We start from the raw sequence: 19,661 nt of genomic DNA on the forward strand, positions 1-19,661 counted from the left end.
CAACTAAACAAGCCCTAGAAAAAATCCTCCGTCAGGCAAGCGTCGGTGGCTGCTTCTTCCTGCCCTTACTCCCCATCAGAAGAAGGGAAGCCTCCTGCGAAGAAAGGGTCAAACCCAAAACCCCAGCCTCGCCAGCAGCCTGCATCACTCGTTTCCATTGAAAATCGTTTTTTCTCCTTGGAAATCTGCTGGCGAATCCCAGGATCCGAATCCCCCATCCTTTACTAGTTGCTCGTTTTGAATTTCCGGATCAGATTGCAACTGCTTATATAAGCGCACCACCCAGAGTTCGCTCTCTCCGAACCGCCAACCAAATCGGGATTATATATATAAATCAAACGGTGCACGGTGGGGAGCGTGAAGCCAGCGGCAATGGAATCCCTAGCCGCCACCTCCGTGTTCTCGCCCTCCCGCGCCGCCGTCCCGGCGGGGGGGGCCCGGGTTAGGGCGGGGACGGTGGTATCAACCAGGCGGAGGAGCAGCAGCAGGAGCGGAGCCATCGGGGTGAAGTGCTCTACCGTGGCGCCGCAGGCGAGCTCAGCGGTTAGCAGGAGCGCGGTGGCGGCGAAGGCGGCGGAGGAGGACAAGAGGCGGTTCTTCGAGGCGGCGGCGCGGGGGAGCGGGAAGGGGAACCTGGTGCCCATGTGGGAGTGCATCGTGTCGGACCATCTCACCCCCGTGCTCGCCTACCGCTGCCTCGTCCCCGAGGACAACGTCGACGCCCCCAGCTTCCTCTTCGAGTCCGTCGAGCAGGGGCCTCAGGGCACCACCAACGTCGTGCGTCTCCCATGTTCCCTGTCAAATCTGCTGCTCCCTTATCGATTCTTATCCTCGTTAAGAATGCGGGACTGATTGGATTGTATTGCAGGGCCGCTACAGCATGGTAGGAGCCCACCCGGTGATGGAGATAGTGGCCAAAGAGCACAAGGTTACGATCATGGACCACGAGAAGGGCCATGTGACGGAGCAGGTAGTGGACGACCCGATGCAGGTCCCCAGGAACATGATGGAGGGATGGCACCCACAGCAGATCGACGAGCTCCCTGAATCCTTCTCCGGTGAGCAGCCCTCATTGCTGAGACAGAGAAGATTTGATGTTGCTGATGATGTTATGTGAATCATCACTCCTTTTTTTTGTGATAGGTGGATGGGTTGGGTTCTTTTCCTATGATACGGTTCGGTATGTTGAGAAGAAGAAGCTACCGTTCTCTGGTGCTCCTCAGGACGATAGGAACCTTCCTGATGTGCACTTGGGGCTCTATGATGATGTTCTAGTCTTCGACAATGTTGAGAAGGTACTTATTCCAGAATTCCTGTTTTCTCGTCTCATCCGTAACTAACTTATGATAGTCTCAGTGTTTCAGAGAGGGCATTGTCCCACCAGTTCCAGTTATGATTAAGTATTAGTTTCCATTTAGTTAATCACTTCGTGTTGGAGCACCAATTTTTTAAATGCATGTAGTTTGTCATTGTTGCATCTTATATTTTGTTCACATCGACAGCAGGCAGAAAATACACCACTTAGTGTTGATGCATTTAAGTAATCTGCACCTTATGAGACAAAATAATGTTTCCTATAGCCGTATTTGACTTGGCATTTATCCCTTTGAGACAATTTGTGGAAAATATGTGTTCGTTTCAAATGACATGGCTCTTTTCTTGTTTTATTAGAAAGTATATGTTATCCATTGGGTCAATGTGGACCGGCATGCATCTGTTGAGGAAGCATACCAAGATGGCAGGTCCCGGCTGAACCTGTTGCTATCTAAAGTGCACAATTCCAATGTGTAAGCTACGTTGCCCATATTAATTTTATCCTGCTACTTATTTAGTTTGATACTCATAGATCTATTTGCTTTGGATTTCAGCCCCACACTCTCTCCTGGATTTGTGAAGCTGCACACTCGCCAGTTTGGTGCACCTTTGAACAAGTCAACCATGACAAGTGATGAGTATAAGCATGTTGTTATGCAGGCTAAGGAACATATTATGGCTGGGGATATCTTCCAGATTGTTTTAAGCCAGAGGTTCGAGAGACGAACATATGCCAACCCATTTGAGGTTTATCGAGCCTTGCGAATTGTGAACCCTAGCCCATACATGGCGTATGTACAGGTATACATAGAAGCATGAAGTACGACCTATTTGAACATTGTTATGTGCACCAATTTGCCTTTGAGGTTCTAATCAACACCCTTTGACTGTCTATTTAGGCAAGAGGATGTGTGTTGGTTGCATCTAGTCCTGAAATTCTTACACGAGTCAGTAAGGTATATGAATTTTGGACCTTTTATGGCTATTCATTAGATTTCAAAATTGTCCTCTCGCTAATATGCACATCTTTTAAAATTTTCAGGGGAAGATTATTAATCGACCACTTGCTGGAACTGCTCGAAGGGGCAAAACAGAGAAGGAAGATCAAATGCAAGAGCAACAACTATTAAGTGATGAAAAACAGTGTGCCGAGCACATAATGCTTGTAGACTTAGGAAGGAATGATGTTGGCAAGGTATGTATTTCTTTTGCCTTGTTATTACAATATCTACTACATTGCATTCTGACATAATGACAATGCTATTTTGTTTTTGTTTCTTTTGAATCATTTTCTGTTGTTGACTCACATTCTGACGTAATAGCAATGCTATTTTGTTTTTGTTTCTTTTGAATCATTTTCTGTTGTTGACTCACATTCTGACGTAATAGCAATGCCAGGCTAGTATGCAATTCTATCCATTCTTTAGAAGTTAGGAAAATGAATATGTTTACTGCTTTGTTGCTCTTCAATAGTGATTTTATTGGATGCTTTTCTGATGACTATGTCTTAACAGGTCTCCAAACCTGGATCAGTAAAGGTGGAGAAGTTGATGAACATTGAGCGATACTCCCATGTTATGCACATCAGCTCAACGGTTAGGCTTTTCTTATGTTATATAATAAAGTTCTTATAATATATCAAATTTTATGCTTTGGAAATTTATACATGCTTGATAATTACAAATAACCACCTTCATTAAACTTGATTTAGCATGTTTCGTGTGGCAATAATATCTAATTAGATTAAGGGTTTGTTAACAGTAAGGGTTTAGCTCAAATATACAATAAGACATTAAGTTATCATGATTCTTGAGTAATACTCTTTATTTGGCATTCAGGAATAGCCTACAATTTGGTTTTAGCTTGAAAAATACAAAAACAATTTGACCAAGCTACATGCAATGTTGTTTCTAATTATCTTGTTTGGCTTATTGTATGAGCACCTTCTGATTGTGCACTTTGGTCACCTTTTTGTTTGTCTCCCATCATATTTAACATGCATAAGAGATTTTGGTTACTTGTACATGGTGAAAGATTATAGGCTTTGGAAAATATTGTAATGTAATCCAAAAATAAAAATAATAATAATAACATCTAGTTGAATGCTTGCAGGTCAGTGGACAGTTGGATGATCATCTCCAGAGCTGGGATGCCCTGAGAGCTGCGTTGCCTGTTGGAACAGTCAGTGGTGCTCCAAAGGTGAAGTTTCCCTTCCAATATTCTTATTTGTATAATAATTTGCTATACAACTCATATTTTTGTGTGACATGTCTGCCAAATTTTCTGCCTCTTGATATATGTTTATACTTAATTCAGACAATGTCGGCTTAAAATGTCATCAGCGGTTTTAGCATTTTTATTATAATTTGGCATGTGTCTGATCTAGGTTCTTAATCTATCTGCTCTAATTGCAAGCAAAGACATTTGATAGATCTATCTGGCTATGTTGCTCGGGTTAGCGGTTGGCATCTTTGTAGCTATTCTAAAACCATCCCAATTCTACCGCTTCTTTTTTCCAAAAAGTTTATTATCCTCTTTCAAAGAGTTCATTTAAAGCGGTTCAAAACGGTTGTTTAAAGAGTTCATTTCTCTTTCAAATACTGTTGCTTAAAGAAAATCTATTTATGTGATCAGGTAAAAGCCATGGAGTTGATAGATAAGTTGGAAGTTACAAGGCGAGGACCATATAGTGGTGGTCTAGGAGGAATATCGTTTGATGGCGATATGCAAATTGCACTTTCTCTGCGCACCATGGTATTCTCAACAGCGCCAAGCCACAACACGATGTACTCCTACAAAGATGCAGATAGGCGCCGGGAGTGGGTTGCTCATCTCCAGGCTGGTGCAGGCATTGTTGCCGACAGTTGCCCAGATGATGAACAACGTGAATGCGAGAATAAGGCTGCAGCACTAGCTCGGGCCATCGATCTTGCAGAGTCAGCTTTTGTAGACAAAGAATAGCGTGTTGTTAGAATTGCTTATTAGTTCTTGTTCATGTTTCTTTACCCACTTTCCGTTAAGAAAGATGTCATTAGTGGGTGGAGAAGAGCAATAAGGAATTGAATAAATATGGGAATTGAGGTTATGGCCTTTGAATGTCGTCTGTTCAGTACGAAGCTAGATTTCCTCCCTTACCTTAGAGTATGCAAATGTCTTGTTAGATAAGGTAGGTTTAGTAGAGTAGTATAGACTCTTAATAGAACTCCTGTGGTCCTCTTGCATATTTTACATAGTTATATGCTAGGTATCTTCCTTCTCCCACATCTCTAATTTAAGTTTTACGTTCATTGTATTGCTAGTATTGTTGCCAGAAACAAGCATGTGCAATTGAAACTCAATGTTGAATAGTATGTTTTTTTTAAAAAAAATGTTGAATATAACCTGCCAAACGTAATAAATGTGTGAGCTCTGCCATAGATTAAAGAGAGGAGTTTTCATCGACAGAAGCAGGCCTCACGAGGGGAACACCATGAAAAAAAAAAAGAAAAGAAAAAGCGATTATAGAGCATCAAGCGGACTTAGAGACGAATTTTTGAAGTTTCCTTCCAGAGCATCGATGACAGCGAGCATTCACCTTTTTCTTTTTTTAGGAAAGGAGTGCTTGCAGACAGTATGGCTACAAGAGCAACTCCAGCGGTCGAAAAAAAAACAGGGGCCTCCACTTTTCATTTAGGCGCTCTCTCTATTTTTAGGTGTCTACAATTTTTGCTTCCACTCTAACAACATCTCCAAATCTAAATTAGCAGACAATGACATGTGGGACCCACTAATTATTGGGTCAAATCTTTCTTTCCACATCCTCCACACAGAGGCTAGGACGCAAAGAAGCAAAGAAGATGAGAGCTATCAGCGCATCGGGTAGCTGAAAGCCCTAGTTTGGTTTTGGATAATTGATGAAACCCTAGTACTAATCTCTATACTAAGTGTGTGTAGACTTAACGAGGCTGGTACATGCCAAGTGATGGAGCAAGTGATGATCATGGTGATGATGGTGATGACCACAAGATGATCAAGTGCTCAACTTGAAAAAGAAGAAAGAGAAAAACAAAACCCTATGGAGATCAAGGGTTTTGGTTTTGGTGATCAAGACACCATAGAGGGTGTGATCACATGTAGGATAGATAGCCGTACTATAAAGAGAGGAATTCTTTGGCTAAGCGATTATCAAGTGCCACTAGGTGTCATTGTTCATGTGCATGCATTTAGAACCTAGTGAGCTAACTTTACTCTTTCAAAGAAATTGTTTGTGAAAATGCTAACACACGTGCACACTTATTGGTACACACCTTGTGGTGTTGGCACACTTTGAGAAGGAGGTGGAGTTTGAAGGGTAGAGAGAGGATGGGTTCCTCTCTCCCTCAACAAATGAAGGGTAGAGAGAGGATGGGTTCCTCAGCACTTTTCGAGAAAATGAAGTGCATATTTTCTATTGCGCCGGTGGGAAATTTGGAGAAGTCGCGGGACGCTAGCTTCTGGAGCACCGGACGCCGAGTCTGAGCGTCCGGTGCAGACAGTGCCTGGCCCAGCTAGGGTAAGGCACCGGACGCTGGCTTGAGCGTCCGGTGGTGCGCGTCCGGTGTGCGGGCGTTTTGCGACCCTCTCTGCGCATGGGTCCGGTGAGCACCGGACGCTACCGGTGCTTAGCGTCCAATGACCCTGCGTGTTTGCGGAACTCTCTGCGCATGAGTCCAGTGTGCACCAGATAACTTGCTCAGCGTCCGGTGCACTGCGGGTGACCGTTAGACTCTGACACGAGAAGTTCAAAAGGCGACACGTGGCTGACGTTGGAGCACCGGACGCAGGGGCTGAGCGTCCGGTGCCCCTTTAAGAGCGTCCGGTGACCCCGAGTTTTGTCCAGTAAAGAGCCAACGGCTCTATTTGTTTGAGGGGCTATAAATACGTGTTTGGCCGGCTTGGGGCTTACTCTCTTGGCATTCTAACATACTTGCCATCCTTGTGAGCCTAAGCAAACACCTCTCACTCATCTCCTTCATAGATTATACATCTTTGTGAGATTAGGAGTGATTCCAAGTGCATTTGCTTGAGTGATTGCATCTAGTGGCACTTGGGGATCGTTCTACCTGTGGTTTTCTTGTTACTCTTGGTGGTTGCCGCCACTTAGACGGCTTGGAGCAGCGGAGGAGGATTGGCACGAGTTGGTGATTGTTCGTGTCCATCTCCCGGTGATTGTGAGAGGTTTGTGCCTACCTCGGCGGGTGCCAAAGGCAACATCAGTGGATTGCTCGTGTCATTGAGCTACCTCACTTGTGGGTAGGTTCTTGTGGTGTCCTAGTGAGGACGAGGTTCGTGCTACACCTCTTAGCCACCGAACCACCAAGTGTTGGTCGACACAACGGGGACGTAGCGTGCCGACAAGCACGTGAACCTCGGGAGAAAAATTGTGTGTCTCCATTGTGATTGTTCATTGGATTTCTCCCGGTGATTGGACTTCATATTATTAAATTTGGTTCATCCCCTCTACGCGGCGGTATAAAGTTCAAACTATCTTTTTTACATTCTCGTAAACTAGAGTAGCTTACTTACTTGTATAGAAACTTTAGGTAGCTTTCTAGTGTAAGTAGTGACATAGCTCTTGTGTGCCTAGTGATTATATCAACTAGAATTGTTGGATAGGTGGCTTGCAAACAACCCATTAGAGCTAGAGCAAAAAGCTTCGCTTTGTTATTTACTAACCTCTTGCTCTAGTGAGTTTGTAGAATTTTTAAATAGGCTATTCACCCCCCTCTAGCCATATTAGGACCTTTCAGTAGCGCCCTGTGTGGCGGGGAAGGGGCCGCGCCGGAGTTGTGCACCGGCGAATTTGCCCAGCGGTGGAGGGAGGGAGCGCGGTAGTGAAGATTGGCGATGGAGGGAGGTGGGCGATGCTACATCTGTGCGGTGTGGGGAGGTAATGGCCAACCACGCAGGATGGGGGCTGGGGTGTTGTGCCAACAAGAATGAGGTCTGCAGGAGAGATTTGGATGCTCACCCTAAGTTAGGGGCTCTAATAGAAGCCTGCTGGAGTGTTGTTTTCAGCCTGAGCGCCTATATTTAGCTATGAAGGCTTAAATTAATATTGTTAGAATTATTATGCAGGAGGCGACCATGTTCAGCGAGATGAATGAAGATAAAGTAGGATCGTACTTTTAAGCCGTGATAGTCTAAAAAAATGTATGGAACATTAACATATTGTGCATCGTAGCTGTTCTTCACAGCTTTCTTGCTCATACTCCGAGCACAATTTTTGAATTTTCGAATACACTAGTCTTGTACTCTTGCAATGTGTCCCTACAACAGGCTTTAATAAAGAACATAAAAGCAACAGTCAAATTGAACTACAATTCCTCCTTTGTACCAAAAAAAAAGGACGAGCTACAATTCCCCTCCTTTGCACAAAAAAAAAAGACGAGCTACAATTCCTGTACATCAGCAATTCACAGCGGCCTTCGCATCCTATGTAGCTCTAAAACAGGATGAAAATGGATCAGGCCTTTCCATATGAAGAGAATATGTCAGGGCTCAGCACAGTAAACCTTGTGGGAGGTGTGGAACACCTCTGCAGACGTCAAACAAGCTTTGCAGGTGATAGTCTATCACGTCACCTTGGTGATACGTCAGTTGTGCTAAATTGACAGCTGTTCATGTTGGTCTGTGTACTGTATGATTCAGCTGGATTGCCTTTGGTGCTTTGACTTGAGGACGTGTCTGCTGTCAAACCCCCAAAGCCACCGGTACGCGGCCGAGGTTCTTTCAGCACACCTGGTGGAACTACATTTTGCAGATCAATTTCTGATTGGTTAGATAGCATATTGACAACCTGCTTCATGGATGGCCTCTGCTGGGACGTGGCTTGTGTGCACAACAGTGCCACCTTGATGAAACGAAGCATTTGCTCCTCTGGGTAGTTTTCCAGCTCTGGATCAACAATTTCCAAGAGTCTTCCTTCTTCCCGCAGCTTCCATGTCTGCAGTTTAACCCATGCAATAAGTTCAATCATTTTTCCAAAGTAGCTACATCTTCAATATAAACTGTGAGTCTGTCATGGAAAAAGTTACTTATTAGGTGCATGTGTGATTCTACAGTCCATCAAGAGCTATGCAATCATGGCAGGCTTGTTTACTTCCAAATTTTTTTGCAAAATAGGAATAGTAGCACTTTCGTTTGTATTTGACAAATATTGTCCAATTATGGACTAACTAGGCTCAAAAGATTCATCTCGTCAATTCCGACCAAACTGTGCAATTAGTTTTTATTTTCATCTATATTTAATACTCCATGCATACGTCTAAAGATTCGATGTGACGGAGAATCTGAAAAATTTTGCAAATTTTTTGGGGAACTAAACAATGGAAAACAAGAGGGGAAAATGACTTACCCATTCCACAAGAACATGCATATCAGGCCCCCAAGTCGACTTGCTGCTGCTTTCACCACTTATTACTTCAAGAAGAAGCACGCCAAAACTATATATGTCTGCTTTCTTGGTTAACTGTCCCAACAAAGCATACTCTGGTGCCAAATAACCCCTGCAACAAATTATATACTGAGAGTTGAATGCAAGTATGTTATACCAGACTATGCAAACTACAATTAGTCGATCGGCGCACTGGCAAACTTGCAGAAAAAATAACAAAATCGCTACACTTGGTAAAATCAGAATAGCACAATGAAAAAAGTGACATGAAATACACATAACTTCATTGTATAAGCAAGTAAATACAGGAAAATGTTTTCTTTTGCGAGGAAGATACATAAAAAGATCCAGAGATGCACTAACATTGTTCCTGCAACACGCGTGCTAATGTGAGTGACAGTATCAGGAAAAAGCTTGGCCAATCCAAAATCTCCAATTTTGGGCAGCAGTTTTTTATCAAGTAAAATGTTGCTAGCCTTGATATCACGGTGGACAATGCGTGGTTGTGCTTCCTCATGAAGAAAAGCAAGGCCAGAAGCAGTTCCGATACATATAGCAGCTCTTTTCTGCCAGTCCAATGGGATACATTTATTCTTTGGTCCTGGCCATAATTCACAAAGGTAAACTTAATACATTTCGATTGACCAACTTAGAAAGTACAACATAAATATTGAACTTACCAAGCAAAGCATTTGCCAAACTATTATTCTCGGCGTACTCATACACCAATAGTCTGTTACTCCCTTCAGCGCAGCAGCCAATCAGCTTGACAAGGTTTGGGTGCCTAACGTTTGATATGACATTAATCTCTGTCAAGAATTCACTAATTCCTTGTTTTGACTCAGCTGCAAGCTTTTTAATTGCAATTTGAGTGCCATCTTTCAGGTTTCCCTAAGTGAGGAACAGCATTTGTTAGTCATTGACTACAGTATTTGCAAAGTTCCTCGAAACATGCATTTAGAGTAGAAGCAACAGATAAAGCACGAATTTTAAACAAAAATGCATAAACAAGTCCTGGGCCTCACCTTATACACCGCTCCGAAACCCCCGCGGCCAATGCAATTTAACATGTGAAAGTTTCGTGTGGCAGTCTTCAACTCGTTTAGGGAGAATACCTGTACATTATTTCCAGCTCTTGATAATACATGACCTGCACTTTTATCAGAGTTGCATCATCAATTGCTGTTAAGCAAAGAACGCAGACAGGAAAGAAATGTTAGCACAGAAGTGCACTGAAATAGGATGACAGTCACTTTGGTCAATGGTATATAGTTATTATGACTAAAATATTCGATGATGAATTATCACTAGCAAACATCTTTATATGTTAGTTTGACCAACAGAAAAAAAAGTTTATCTTTGTGCAAGAGGTGTATTAAATTCTATTGCTATCATCATATTCCTAACGTCTAAGTCATGGTATCCTTAAGTTTCTGTCAGGATAATAGGATCCCTAATACAGGAAATGGCTACTAAAAAGTAATGTCTCGCCTTGGTATGAGAATGCTGCTTGCTACTCCTAGAGTTCTAGTGCTACTGGCTATGATTTACATCTCATTGAAGCCTCACTTGCACACAGCAATGCATGGTTTACAAGAAAGAATACATAAGAACACTGAAAGGCAGTTTGATACCCTGATGAATAACTTTTGGGATCATAACTATACTCATGAAGCATGGATTATGCACTATTTTGTTATGTTGGGTGTGCTACTATGCCCTGCATCACCGTGTAGCTAAAAAAGAAAACGATTTTACAATGTTGTCCACACTTTTAATGTATCCCGACACAACACAAGAGTTCTTCAATTCGATGATGAAATGTTTAGTCACGACACTATTGAGCAGTGATCTCCTCGAATCATGCGCTCACAGAACGGATGTACCTGAACGAGGAGACGAATCTTGCCTGGACTTGGAGCCGCCTAACAGGCAGCCGACCGAACTCCCCATGTTCCAAATCCCAATCCCGCTGCCTCCTCCAGAAGTTTATGTGAAGGCAGTTCTAGTTCGTGCCCGGAACTGCGCAGAGGGTGCGAGGCTATTAGTAAATACAGTAAAACTGTAAAAGCTTGTTTACTTTAGCGCGTCGAGGTGTCGATAGACGAACTACTGAAAAAGGGAGGCGAAATCGAGGACAAAATGAGCAAGAATCTTGATAAACGCATGGAAATAGCTGGATTCGATGCGCCATACTGCTCCCCGTAGCAGGCAAGAATCGGGCAAGAACCTGGTCGACGGAATACGGGATCGCTCCCGCAGGCCGCAAAAGCAGACAGCCGAAGCTCCGGGCTGTCTCCTTCCTCCGCTCCCCTCCCTCCCCGCGCGCTGGCGCCCCAGCGCTCCGTCCGCCTCCGCGTTGGCACCGCCGGCGCACCGACGCTGCCTGTCCGCGGACAGGGTGAAGGGGGGATTGGCTGTCTTCTTGATAAACACGTTCCGCCGTGCCCCGCCTAGCTGCCGCTTTCTTTGCTCGCTTCTGTCTCTGTGGCGACGCGCGTGGTCACAGATCGGCAGGCGGCCCGCACCCAGCCACCCACCACACCGTGGAAGTCCAAGTTTTGTAGCGCCACCAAAACCGGCGACCCAAGTACTTCTCCTACCCAGCGCCCCACCGGTGTGGCCCGGAAATTGAACACCGGCTGGGGTGGTGGACTGGTGGGGGGAGTCCGCCGCTGACCGTGTGAGACGCGACGCGGACGTGAAGGCAAGGATGAGCGGCGCTGCTCCCTTGCGCGAGCATGTGTACGGCCAGCGAGTCCAGTGTCCGTCCACTCCCACCGGCCACCGTACAATCCCAAAACTTTGGTCAACTGGAAATTGTCGTGACATTTTTGTTTTCCTTTCAACCTTTTGGTCGAAAGATCTTGAGTCAAAAGATCCGACGAGGCCTAAAATTTTTTAAAAAAAGATTTTTATCATATCAAATATTATGATACGTGTATAGAGTATTAAAAATAAATCAAAAAATAACTATTATACTCCCTTCATCCCAAATTGTAAGTCGTTTGACTTTTTTTTATCCCAAGTTTGACCACTTGTCTTATTCAAAAAATTTGTATAAATATAGTCAAATTTAAGTCATTTTTGAAGAACTTTTATTAATAAACCAATACACAATAAAAAAAGTGATATTTTGTATAAAACTTTGAATAAGACGAGTGGTCAAACTTGATATTAAAAAAGTCAAACGACTTACAATTTAGGATTGATTGAGTATAATTTATCTATAATTTATTAGACGAATCATTTAAATCTAATTATTTTATAATTAAATACAAAGGAAAGTGTTATAGTACCTAAAAAATTTTCATCAAAACTAAACGAGATCTCAGTAATGCTTGAGAACTGAACAGATTGAATGTTCGAGAAGCCAGAAGTCAGAATGCCCACTCCAGCTTCACATCTCATTGGAATTTAGTATCAGACTACTAGTCGTTTCCAAATGTCATGTAGGGGTAGATTAGGCATAAAGCCACTAATTAACGCAGGTTGACCGTTGACGTTGACGCGCGCCGACATGAGATGAGGCCGTGAGGGTGTACTGCTATGCTGCTGCTACTGCTACTAGCTGCTCAATTCAGTCCAATGGCGACGAAGCATTGCGCTACTGGTAGGTGGTTGATCATCCATCCCTCCATGCCAGAGTGACATGACTTAGGCCAGTCTCAATGGAAAGTTTTATGGCGTTGTTTTCAAGACTGACATGTCATGTGAAATGAAATGAAACTTGGATGAAACACCCACTCTTAATGGAGAGTTTCATTTCATAGTTTTATAGGCATTTAATTCCAAGACTCATAGAGAGTTGGTAACCGTGCCAAGAGAGTTTTCATCTAGATGAAACTCATTTCTTCTCTCTTCTTAAATACACTGTCATGTCATCAGAAAAGCCTATGTGGCAACCTATTTAATGCAAATGAAACTCACATAAAACTTCTATTTAGACTGGCCTCATAGGCACTCGTTTCATGTTTAATAAAAAATAATTAATCTATACCTTTTATAAAGATAAACTTTACTGGCTACGAGTGTCCACACCAGTATTTCTTAGAACATCGCACTAGCACGTTTAACTATCTCATCATGTAAAATATCCACATTAGCATTCACTAACACATGTCATTATATCTTTATTCAAGCTATTTACATTAACAAACTATATCATTTATTAACATATACTGTTGCATTACCAACACCATATATATAAATTTTTAGTGATTAACATTCTAACATATTTATATTCGTTCTTCATATCCGCAGCAACGCGCGGAGAATCCTTATAGTTATATAGTTTGTAACTTTGTACGGAAACTGTGAGACGAATCTTAAGTCTAATTAGTCTATGATTAACCATAATTACTATAGAAACACGTATGTGCTAATGATGGATTAGTTAAACTTAATAAGGTTCGTCTTATGGTTTTCAGACGAAATATGTAATTAATTTTTTAATTTGTATCGAACACCTCTTTTAATTATCTAAACATCTGATGTGACTTAAAAATTCATCCACGTACTAAGGTTTTGTTTAGTTGGCAAAATTTTAGGATTTCGAGTATGGTAGCATTTTTATTTGTATTTGATAGATATTGTCTAATTATGAACTAAGTAGACTCAAAAGATTCGTCTCGCAAATTACGGGTAAACTGTATAATTAATTTTTGTTTTCGTCTTATTTAGTATTCCATACATGTGTCATAAAATTCAGTATGACGAATAATCTAAAATTTTTAGCAAAATCTTTTGAAACTAAACAAGGCCTAAACAAGCCGCTCTCGCATTCCCAATCAAAATGCTGGAGTGCTAAACGCAGGTTGCTGTGTCATCGGTCCGCACGTCACGTCTATCTCTTTCCTGTTCACACGAGACTCAGCAGTGCTATCAAAATCAGACTACCTAAATATTTATTTAGGTAGCCACCTATTTTAATACTACCTAAATTTTGCTCTCAACTCCAACAGGACTATCTAAAATTGGCTACCCATATTTGTCCTAGCAGAGGATGACTTCTCGGTCCCATATGTCATCCTCACTTGTGTTCCTCGCCGGAGCAGCCGTGGCCCGAGCAGAGGAGCTTGTGCCCTTGCCAGAATCCGCCGTCGGTAGCCACACCCGTGCTTGGATCTGCCGTAGAGAGGCCTGCCACGCCTGGAATCGCCATCCAGGGAGCTCCGTCGAGAGGCCTGCCACCAGGGAAGTCCGTCGAGGAAGCTATGTCAGGTCACGCCGCAAGGTCACTCCGGCATGCGGCGTTGGGGCTCCATCCGCAAGGAGAGGCCCGCCCGCGCTAGCAGGAGCGCCGCTGAGCTCTGCCGCAGGCAAGGCTGGCTGCGCGACGGCACCTCTCGGGACCTCCGCCCGCAGGGGAAGCCATGGAGGTCCGCCAGGAGGAAGCCATAGAGCTCAGCCATGTCGGGGAGGCACAGAGGTCTGAGGAAGGAGTAGCCAACCAAGGGCAGCTGGATCCGACGATGGCTCCCATGGGGTAGGCCGGCGGCGGCTCCCCTGCGGCACTCCATGCGCCTGCGCATGTACGAAGGAGAACATGGGGAAGAGAGAATGAAGGGAAAAAATTGGTAGTCATTTTTGTTGGGTCAACAGATATGGGTAGTGGGAGGAGAAATCTGTTGGGTCAACAAAAATAGGTAGTCTGATAGGTAGCCTGTTGGAGATGTTTTTTTCCTTCACTACCTAAATTTAGGATAGGTAGTGGGTTTAGGGGAAGAAAATTCGGTGAACCCTGGGTGTATGACATATTTGGTGCGCCCCTAACCCTGATAGCCGACACGTGTCGTTGAACAAAATCCCACGTCCAGGGAGAGATGGCTTCTCGGCAGCACCTTGCTTGCGTATGCACGGCTCGGCTGACACGGCCTCGGCTCTGTAGTTGCTCAGTTGACTTCGGCTCGCAGGTCTCTGGAGGAGTGCTTCCTTGCGTACACATACGGCTCGGCTGAGTTGGCTCTGCATCACCCAAGTCAGTTTAGATCTTATTTAGTTAAAGAAAATTTTTGGTTTTGGCTACTATAACACTTTTATTTGTATTTGATAATTACTATCCAATCATGGACTAACTAGACTTAAAAGATTCGTCTCGCAAATTATAGACAATCTGTGTAATTAATTATTTTTTATCTATATTTACTACTCCATGCATGTGTCAAAAGATTCGATGTAACGGGAAATCTAAAAACTTTTTGGCGCCTTCAAGATCAATCCGTGAGCCATCTCTGCTACCGACGAGCACCGCCAGCTACAGTGTTACAAAATTTTTTCCTTAAGCAAAGCCGCAAGCACCACTGCTGGTGCCCCATAGCAAGATCAAAGCCTCAGCCGGCCATCCGTGATTCGTCCGTCTGAGGCTGCGAGCGTGAAAAGACAGAGAAGATGAAGTAGTTGTTCTGTTGGCCGCCATGGCACACGACGTCGTGGTTCTGCACACCTGCCATCCAGGTGATGGGAGTTGGCGCTAGTGAGGCGGACTTGTTTAGTTTTCAAAAAAAAATTTCCGTCACATCAAATCTTACGGTAACATTAAATATAGATAAAAAATAATTAATTGTAGAATTTATCTGTAATTTGTGAAATAAATCTTTTGAGCCTAGTTAATTCATGATTGAATAAGATTTGTCAAACACAAACGAAAATACTGTAATATCCATTTTGTAAAAAAATTGCAACTAAACAAGACCTGGTGTCTGCTAGGCAGCCGGTGGTGTTCGTCAGTTGAAGATGAAGAGCGGTGCCAGATTAATTTTGGAGCCTGACCGAGATGGAGCCATGGAACCGAAGCCGTGTCAGCCGAGCCGTCCATACGCACGAAGCCAGTGGTGTGCAAGGTGCTCTCGAGGAGCCATATCTTCGGACGTGGGATCTTATTCCGTAACACGTGTCGGCTATCGGGGCTAGGAGCGCACATGAGATGGCATGCACCCCGGGTTCACCCAATTTTGTTCCGGTTTAGGTGGCCGGCTGGAGATGTTCTAAGCGTTGCTTCAGGGTTGCTTACTTGCTAAATTTTAGCTAGATAAAATTATTTTCGCTACTTTTAAGTGACTAATAAAACTAAACTATTTTAGCTTCTTTTAATCAATGTATTTAGAACTTTAGCTATTAAAGTGACTAAAGTTTAGTTAGCTAAAATTTAGCAAGGAGAATTAAACATGGCCTAAGTCTATTTAGTTGATAAGCCATGTCGTTAACTGGTTCTTTCGCGAGAGAAAAATACTATTAAATAGCTGATAAATTTAACTAATAAACTTAGACGAACGAGCTGTTTGTCTCTGAGTTTCTTCCTTGAACTTTCTCGAGCAGTCGAGCTACTTGGCCGTCGTCATCCCCTCTTCTCTGCGATGCTTGCTTCTTAATTATATTGAAAGAAAATCGCCCTAAAGACATTATTTCAAAGAAAATCCACAAGAGAAGTCGCAGTCGTAATTAACAAGTAAAAAATCAAGTTCGAGAAACCATTTTTTAGGTCCGGCGTTGAACGAGCAAACAGAGCTGACTGGCTTACTAGATGGTGACGAGAGTACTGTATCAAAAAATTGTGGCCCGCGGTACTGGATGCACATCATGCGGAACAAATGCCACCTGTAAGATCAGAGTCAAGTTCCACGTAAGTCAACCTTTAAATAAATTAATTCAGGGGATAACTATGCTGCTGCTTCTGATCTTAAAACATAATATGCTGCTTCTTGTCACACGGAAGACACGACTCTGAAAGGGGTCGAAACTTCGCAAAAAAATTTAGATTTGTCTACTATAGTACTTTTATTTATATTTGGTAATTATTATTTAAACATAGACTAACTAGGTTTAAAAGATTAATCTCACAAATTATAAACAAACTATACAATTAGTTATTTGATATATATATATATTTAATATTTTATGCATGCGCTCAAAGATTCAATATGATGTAAAATCTTAAAAAATTTTGAGAACTAAACAAGACAAAAAAAAGGGATCGAAAACTCAAAAGGAGGTGCTAGAGACGGTTTGTTCATAGTTGTCAATAACACGAGAAGCAGGAGTTGTGTGAATGTTACAAAAGCATCAATGTTTAAGATAAATTAACTGACATGCATATATGATTCTCGCTTAAATTTAAATTGTAAGATGGTTTAACTTTTCTAGATACATTAATTTTATTATGTATCTAGTGTATATCTAAGGGTGTCCTCAGTAGATCTAGCGAAGTTGCCAGTTGATGTGAACTATGAAACAATAGAAAACAAAACGCTGTAAGATTTTTTAGAAGCATGTGAGACTAGTGATTTCCCCCTTACTAACGAGATGATTTCAATAACTTCTCTCTTCCACATCAAACACAAGGTGACGTGAGTCGGTGACGTCGTCACCCCGTTGGGACACCCTAAAGGGTCGTTTGGCATAACTCTCCTTCCATTAATGTACTTATAGCACATAGTTTTATGCTATAGCGTATTATAGCATACTCAAAACAACTTTGGTTTCGATAAAAAAACAATTGAGAAAGTGGAGGAGAAAAGAAGTTGTTGTATTGGGGCGTGGAGCAGATAGGAGTCATTGCATTGTGGCTTCGGCGGCTCCGCTGTACAACTATTAGGCTAGTCTCGAAGCATGTTTCATGAGAGTGTCATGCATATTAAATAGAGTATCATATATGCAAAATTGCTGACTTAGCAGAGTCATTAAATAAAGGAGTTTCATCAGATGAGAGAGGAGTTTTATCTCCATGAAACTCATATGGCTCGTTACCTAGTTTATAGTTTTGGTAAATGTGCCATGAAACTATGCATTGAGACTGACCTTATAGTAACAGGGCTAGAACTGCTCAGAGCCTCTCCAAACAAGCCATAAATGCATATATATATATAGAAAAGTCAAGATATCTTCTAATTTAGAATGAAAGAAGGACAATAGTCTATCAATTTTATTGGTTAGATTTGTTGTGCAAAGCTCTTTTACTTCAAAGAGGGTTGACAAGTCGGCACACTTCCCTGATTCTCTCATGTTAATCTCTACTAACTGAAAGTAACCAAATCCTCAACCATGGACTCCTCTTCTGAAACTCCGCCTCCAATCATTAGAGCTGATGTCGATTAGATAGCTAGGCCCGCCTTCAATCATCGTGCTTCGCGAGCACACGAAGTCAATTTTGTTTCACAAGGTTTCACTACCTATTTTGTTTTACATATTTGCTCCACGAGACGAGTGATATTTTGCATATTTGCAGTTGATTTTGTGTATATATATTAAGCTAAAGAGGAGAAAAAAGTTTAGCTCAAGAAAAAATATTCTTGTTTGCAAGAGAAATCAAATAAAAGTATGCTAGAAGTTGATCTCGAAATAGATAAGATATGGTCCAAAATATTATCTATTGGTAAGTAGGATCTAAATTACCTTATAAAGAGATTGATTGTTTTACTTGATTTTATGTGTTTCGTAGAACAAACAAGACATCATTTTTTACAATTAGGGTTAGCATTTCTATGATATGAACGCTTCATTCTCTAAACATTCCTATTGAACTTAATTCACCTCTATTTGGTCTTTGTTGTCCTCCAATTTGTTCCTACAAGAGGCACATGGAGATACTAAGGCCAGTCTTAATAGAGGTTCATGTCTAAGTTTCCAACATACTCATATTTCCGAAATAGTGCATAATAGTTTCATACTTATGAAACTCTCTCTACTCACATAAAATTTTTATCATCTTTTTCTTCAACAATACAATGGCATGTAAGCATATTTAATGTTTATGAAACCCCCATTTAGATTGGCCTTATGGAAAGTTTTTCTAGTCGGGTATGCTGCCCAAAGGATCTCCATTATGAACACTCTATTGTCTAAACATTTCTATGGAACTTAATTCATATGATTTGGCCTTTGTTGCCCAAAGGAGCTAGGATCTAAACATATGGGTGTCATTCAAGTCGACAACAACCATGCATGATAAAAGAGTGTAACAACCAAATAAACATTTATGTCAAAATACAAAAGAAATTATGTTGAAAACTAAATAAAAAGAGCATTGAATATTATATAGAAAGGGTTAACAAAAATTAATTATTCCTAGGTCCCTAACCTTCACCTGATTAATCTATTTCTTCGGCTACAAAAAGAATCACGATAATAACAAGAACAAAAGGAGACATGAAAAATAACAGGAAGACTAATCCTATATAGATGACATTGGAAATTAATTCAAAGAGAGCAAACGATCAAAACACTAATTATAATTAACTAGCTAATTAGATGGTGTAATGTGGATGAACTAGTTGTTTGGTAGGAAATAATAAAAGGCACTAAAGAGATGGAGAAAATTAATATGTAGGGTGGATAAGGAATAAAAGCACAAATAGAATTGTTAACTAGGTAATTGGACTATCAAGTATCTAATTGAGGGGAGTGCATAGAGAATGTTAGGGTGCTAGGCCCTCCCTCCTTCAATGTTGGTTGGTGACCTGGACACGTACCTAGCAACACCATCCATCCTCATGCTTCCAAATCACACACTTAAAGTTGCTCCAAAATTGGAGGCCAAGAGGAGCAATAACAAATCACTCACCACAAGGAGGGGGGCGGGTAGAGAGCAGTATGTGGATTAATGCTTTGATCTACTCTGCAATAGATTCATGTAAGCTAGGAGAGATAAAAAATTGGAATGTGTTGCACCCACCCACTCAAAGAGCACCTTCAAGAGTTTTTTCTTTAAATCTACTCTCTAAATTATTATTTACAAAGCCATTTGAATAAAAAATATTTTTTTACATCTTTGTATCCTCCAATGGGGTTTTCTATATCTTAGAGCATCTCCAACAGTTATGCAATTGGAATTTGCCATCTGTTGGAATTTGCCAAGTCCCTAAACGTTTTGCCAAAAGAAAAATAAGTCCATCTCCAAGTGTTTGACATTTTTGACTTGGCATTTCCCAAAAATAGT

The 19,661-nt window shown here is 41.8% G+C and overlaps 2 protein-coding genes across 3 annotated transcripts; one reads left to right on the plus strand and one right to left on the minus strand.

The window, feature by feature from the left end:
- Positions 373-4,570, plus strand: LOC110431603 (anthranilate synthase alpha subunit 2, chloroplastic). Its single transcript, XM_021450745.1, has 10 exons — positions 373-777; positions 869-1,058; positions 1,144-1,295; positions 1,672-1,787; positions 1,869-2,115; positions 2,214-2,270; positions 2,357-2,509; positions 2,829-2,909; positions 3,427-3,513; positions 3,949-4,570. Exons 1-10 carry the CDS (start codon positions 373-375, stop codon positions 4,273-4,275), a joined length of 1,815 nt encoding a protein of 604 aa, XP_021306420.1. The 3' UTR covers positions 4,276-4,570.
- LOC8054292 (putative serine/threonine-protein kinase) lies at positions 7,469-11,405 on the minus strand. 2 transcript variants are annotated; one of them, XM_002468090.2, is made up of 7 exons: positions 10,959-11,405; positions 10,615-10,750; positions 9,754-9,878; positions 9,409-9,619; positions 9,092-9,329; positions 8,690-8,840; positions 7,469-8,278 (listed from the first exon to the last, which is right to left on the minus strand). In XM_002468090.2, the coding sequence occupies exons 2-7, from the start codon at positions 10,679-10,681 to the stop codon at positions 7,913-7,915; spliced, it is 1,158 nt and encodes a 385-aa protein (XP_002468135.1). In that variant the 5' UTR covers positions 10,682-10,750; positions 10,959-11,405; the 3' UTR covers positions 7,469-7,912. The 2 variants fall into 2 exon arrangements, with proteins under 2 accessions (XP_002468135.1, XP_021307674.1); XM_021451999.1 differs by lacking the exon at positions 10,959-11,405 and having other exon boundaries at positions 9,754-9,883; positions 10,615-10,747.

This window comes from Sorghum bicolor, chromosome 1 (genome assembly GCF_000003195.3).
Source record: "Sorghum bicolor cultivar BTx623 chromosome 1, Sorghum_bicolor_NCBIv3, whole genome shotgun sequence".
Classification (NCBI taxonomy): domain Eukaryota; kingdom Viridiplantae; phylum Streptophyta; class Magnoliopsida; order Poales; family Poaceae; genus Sorghum; species Sorghum bicolor.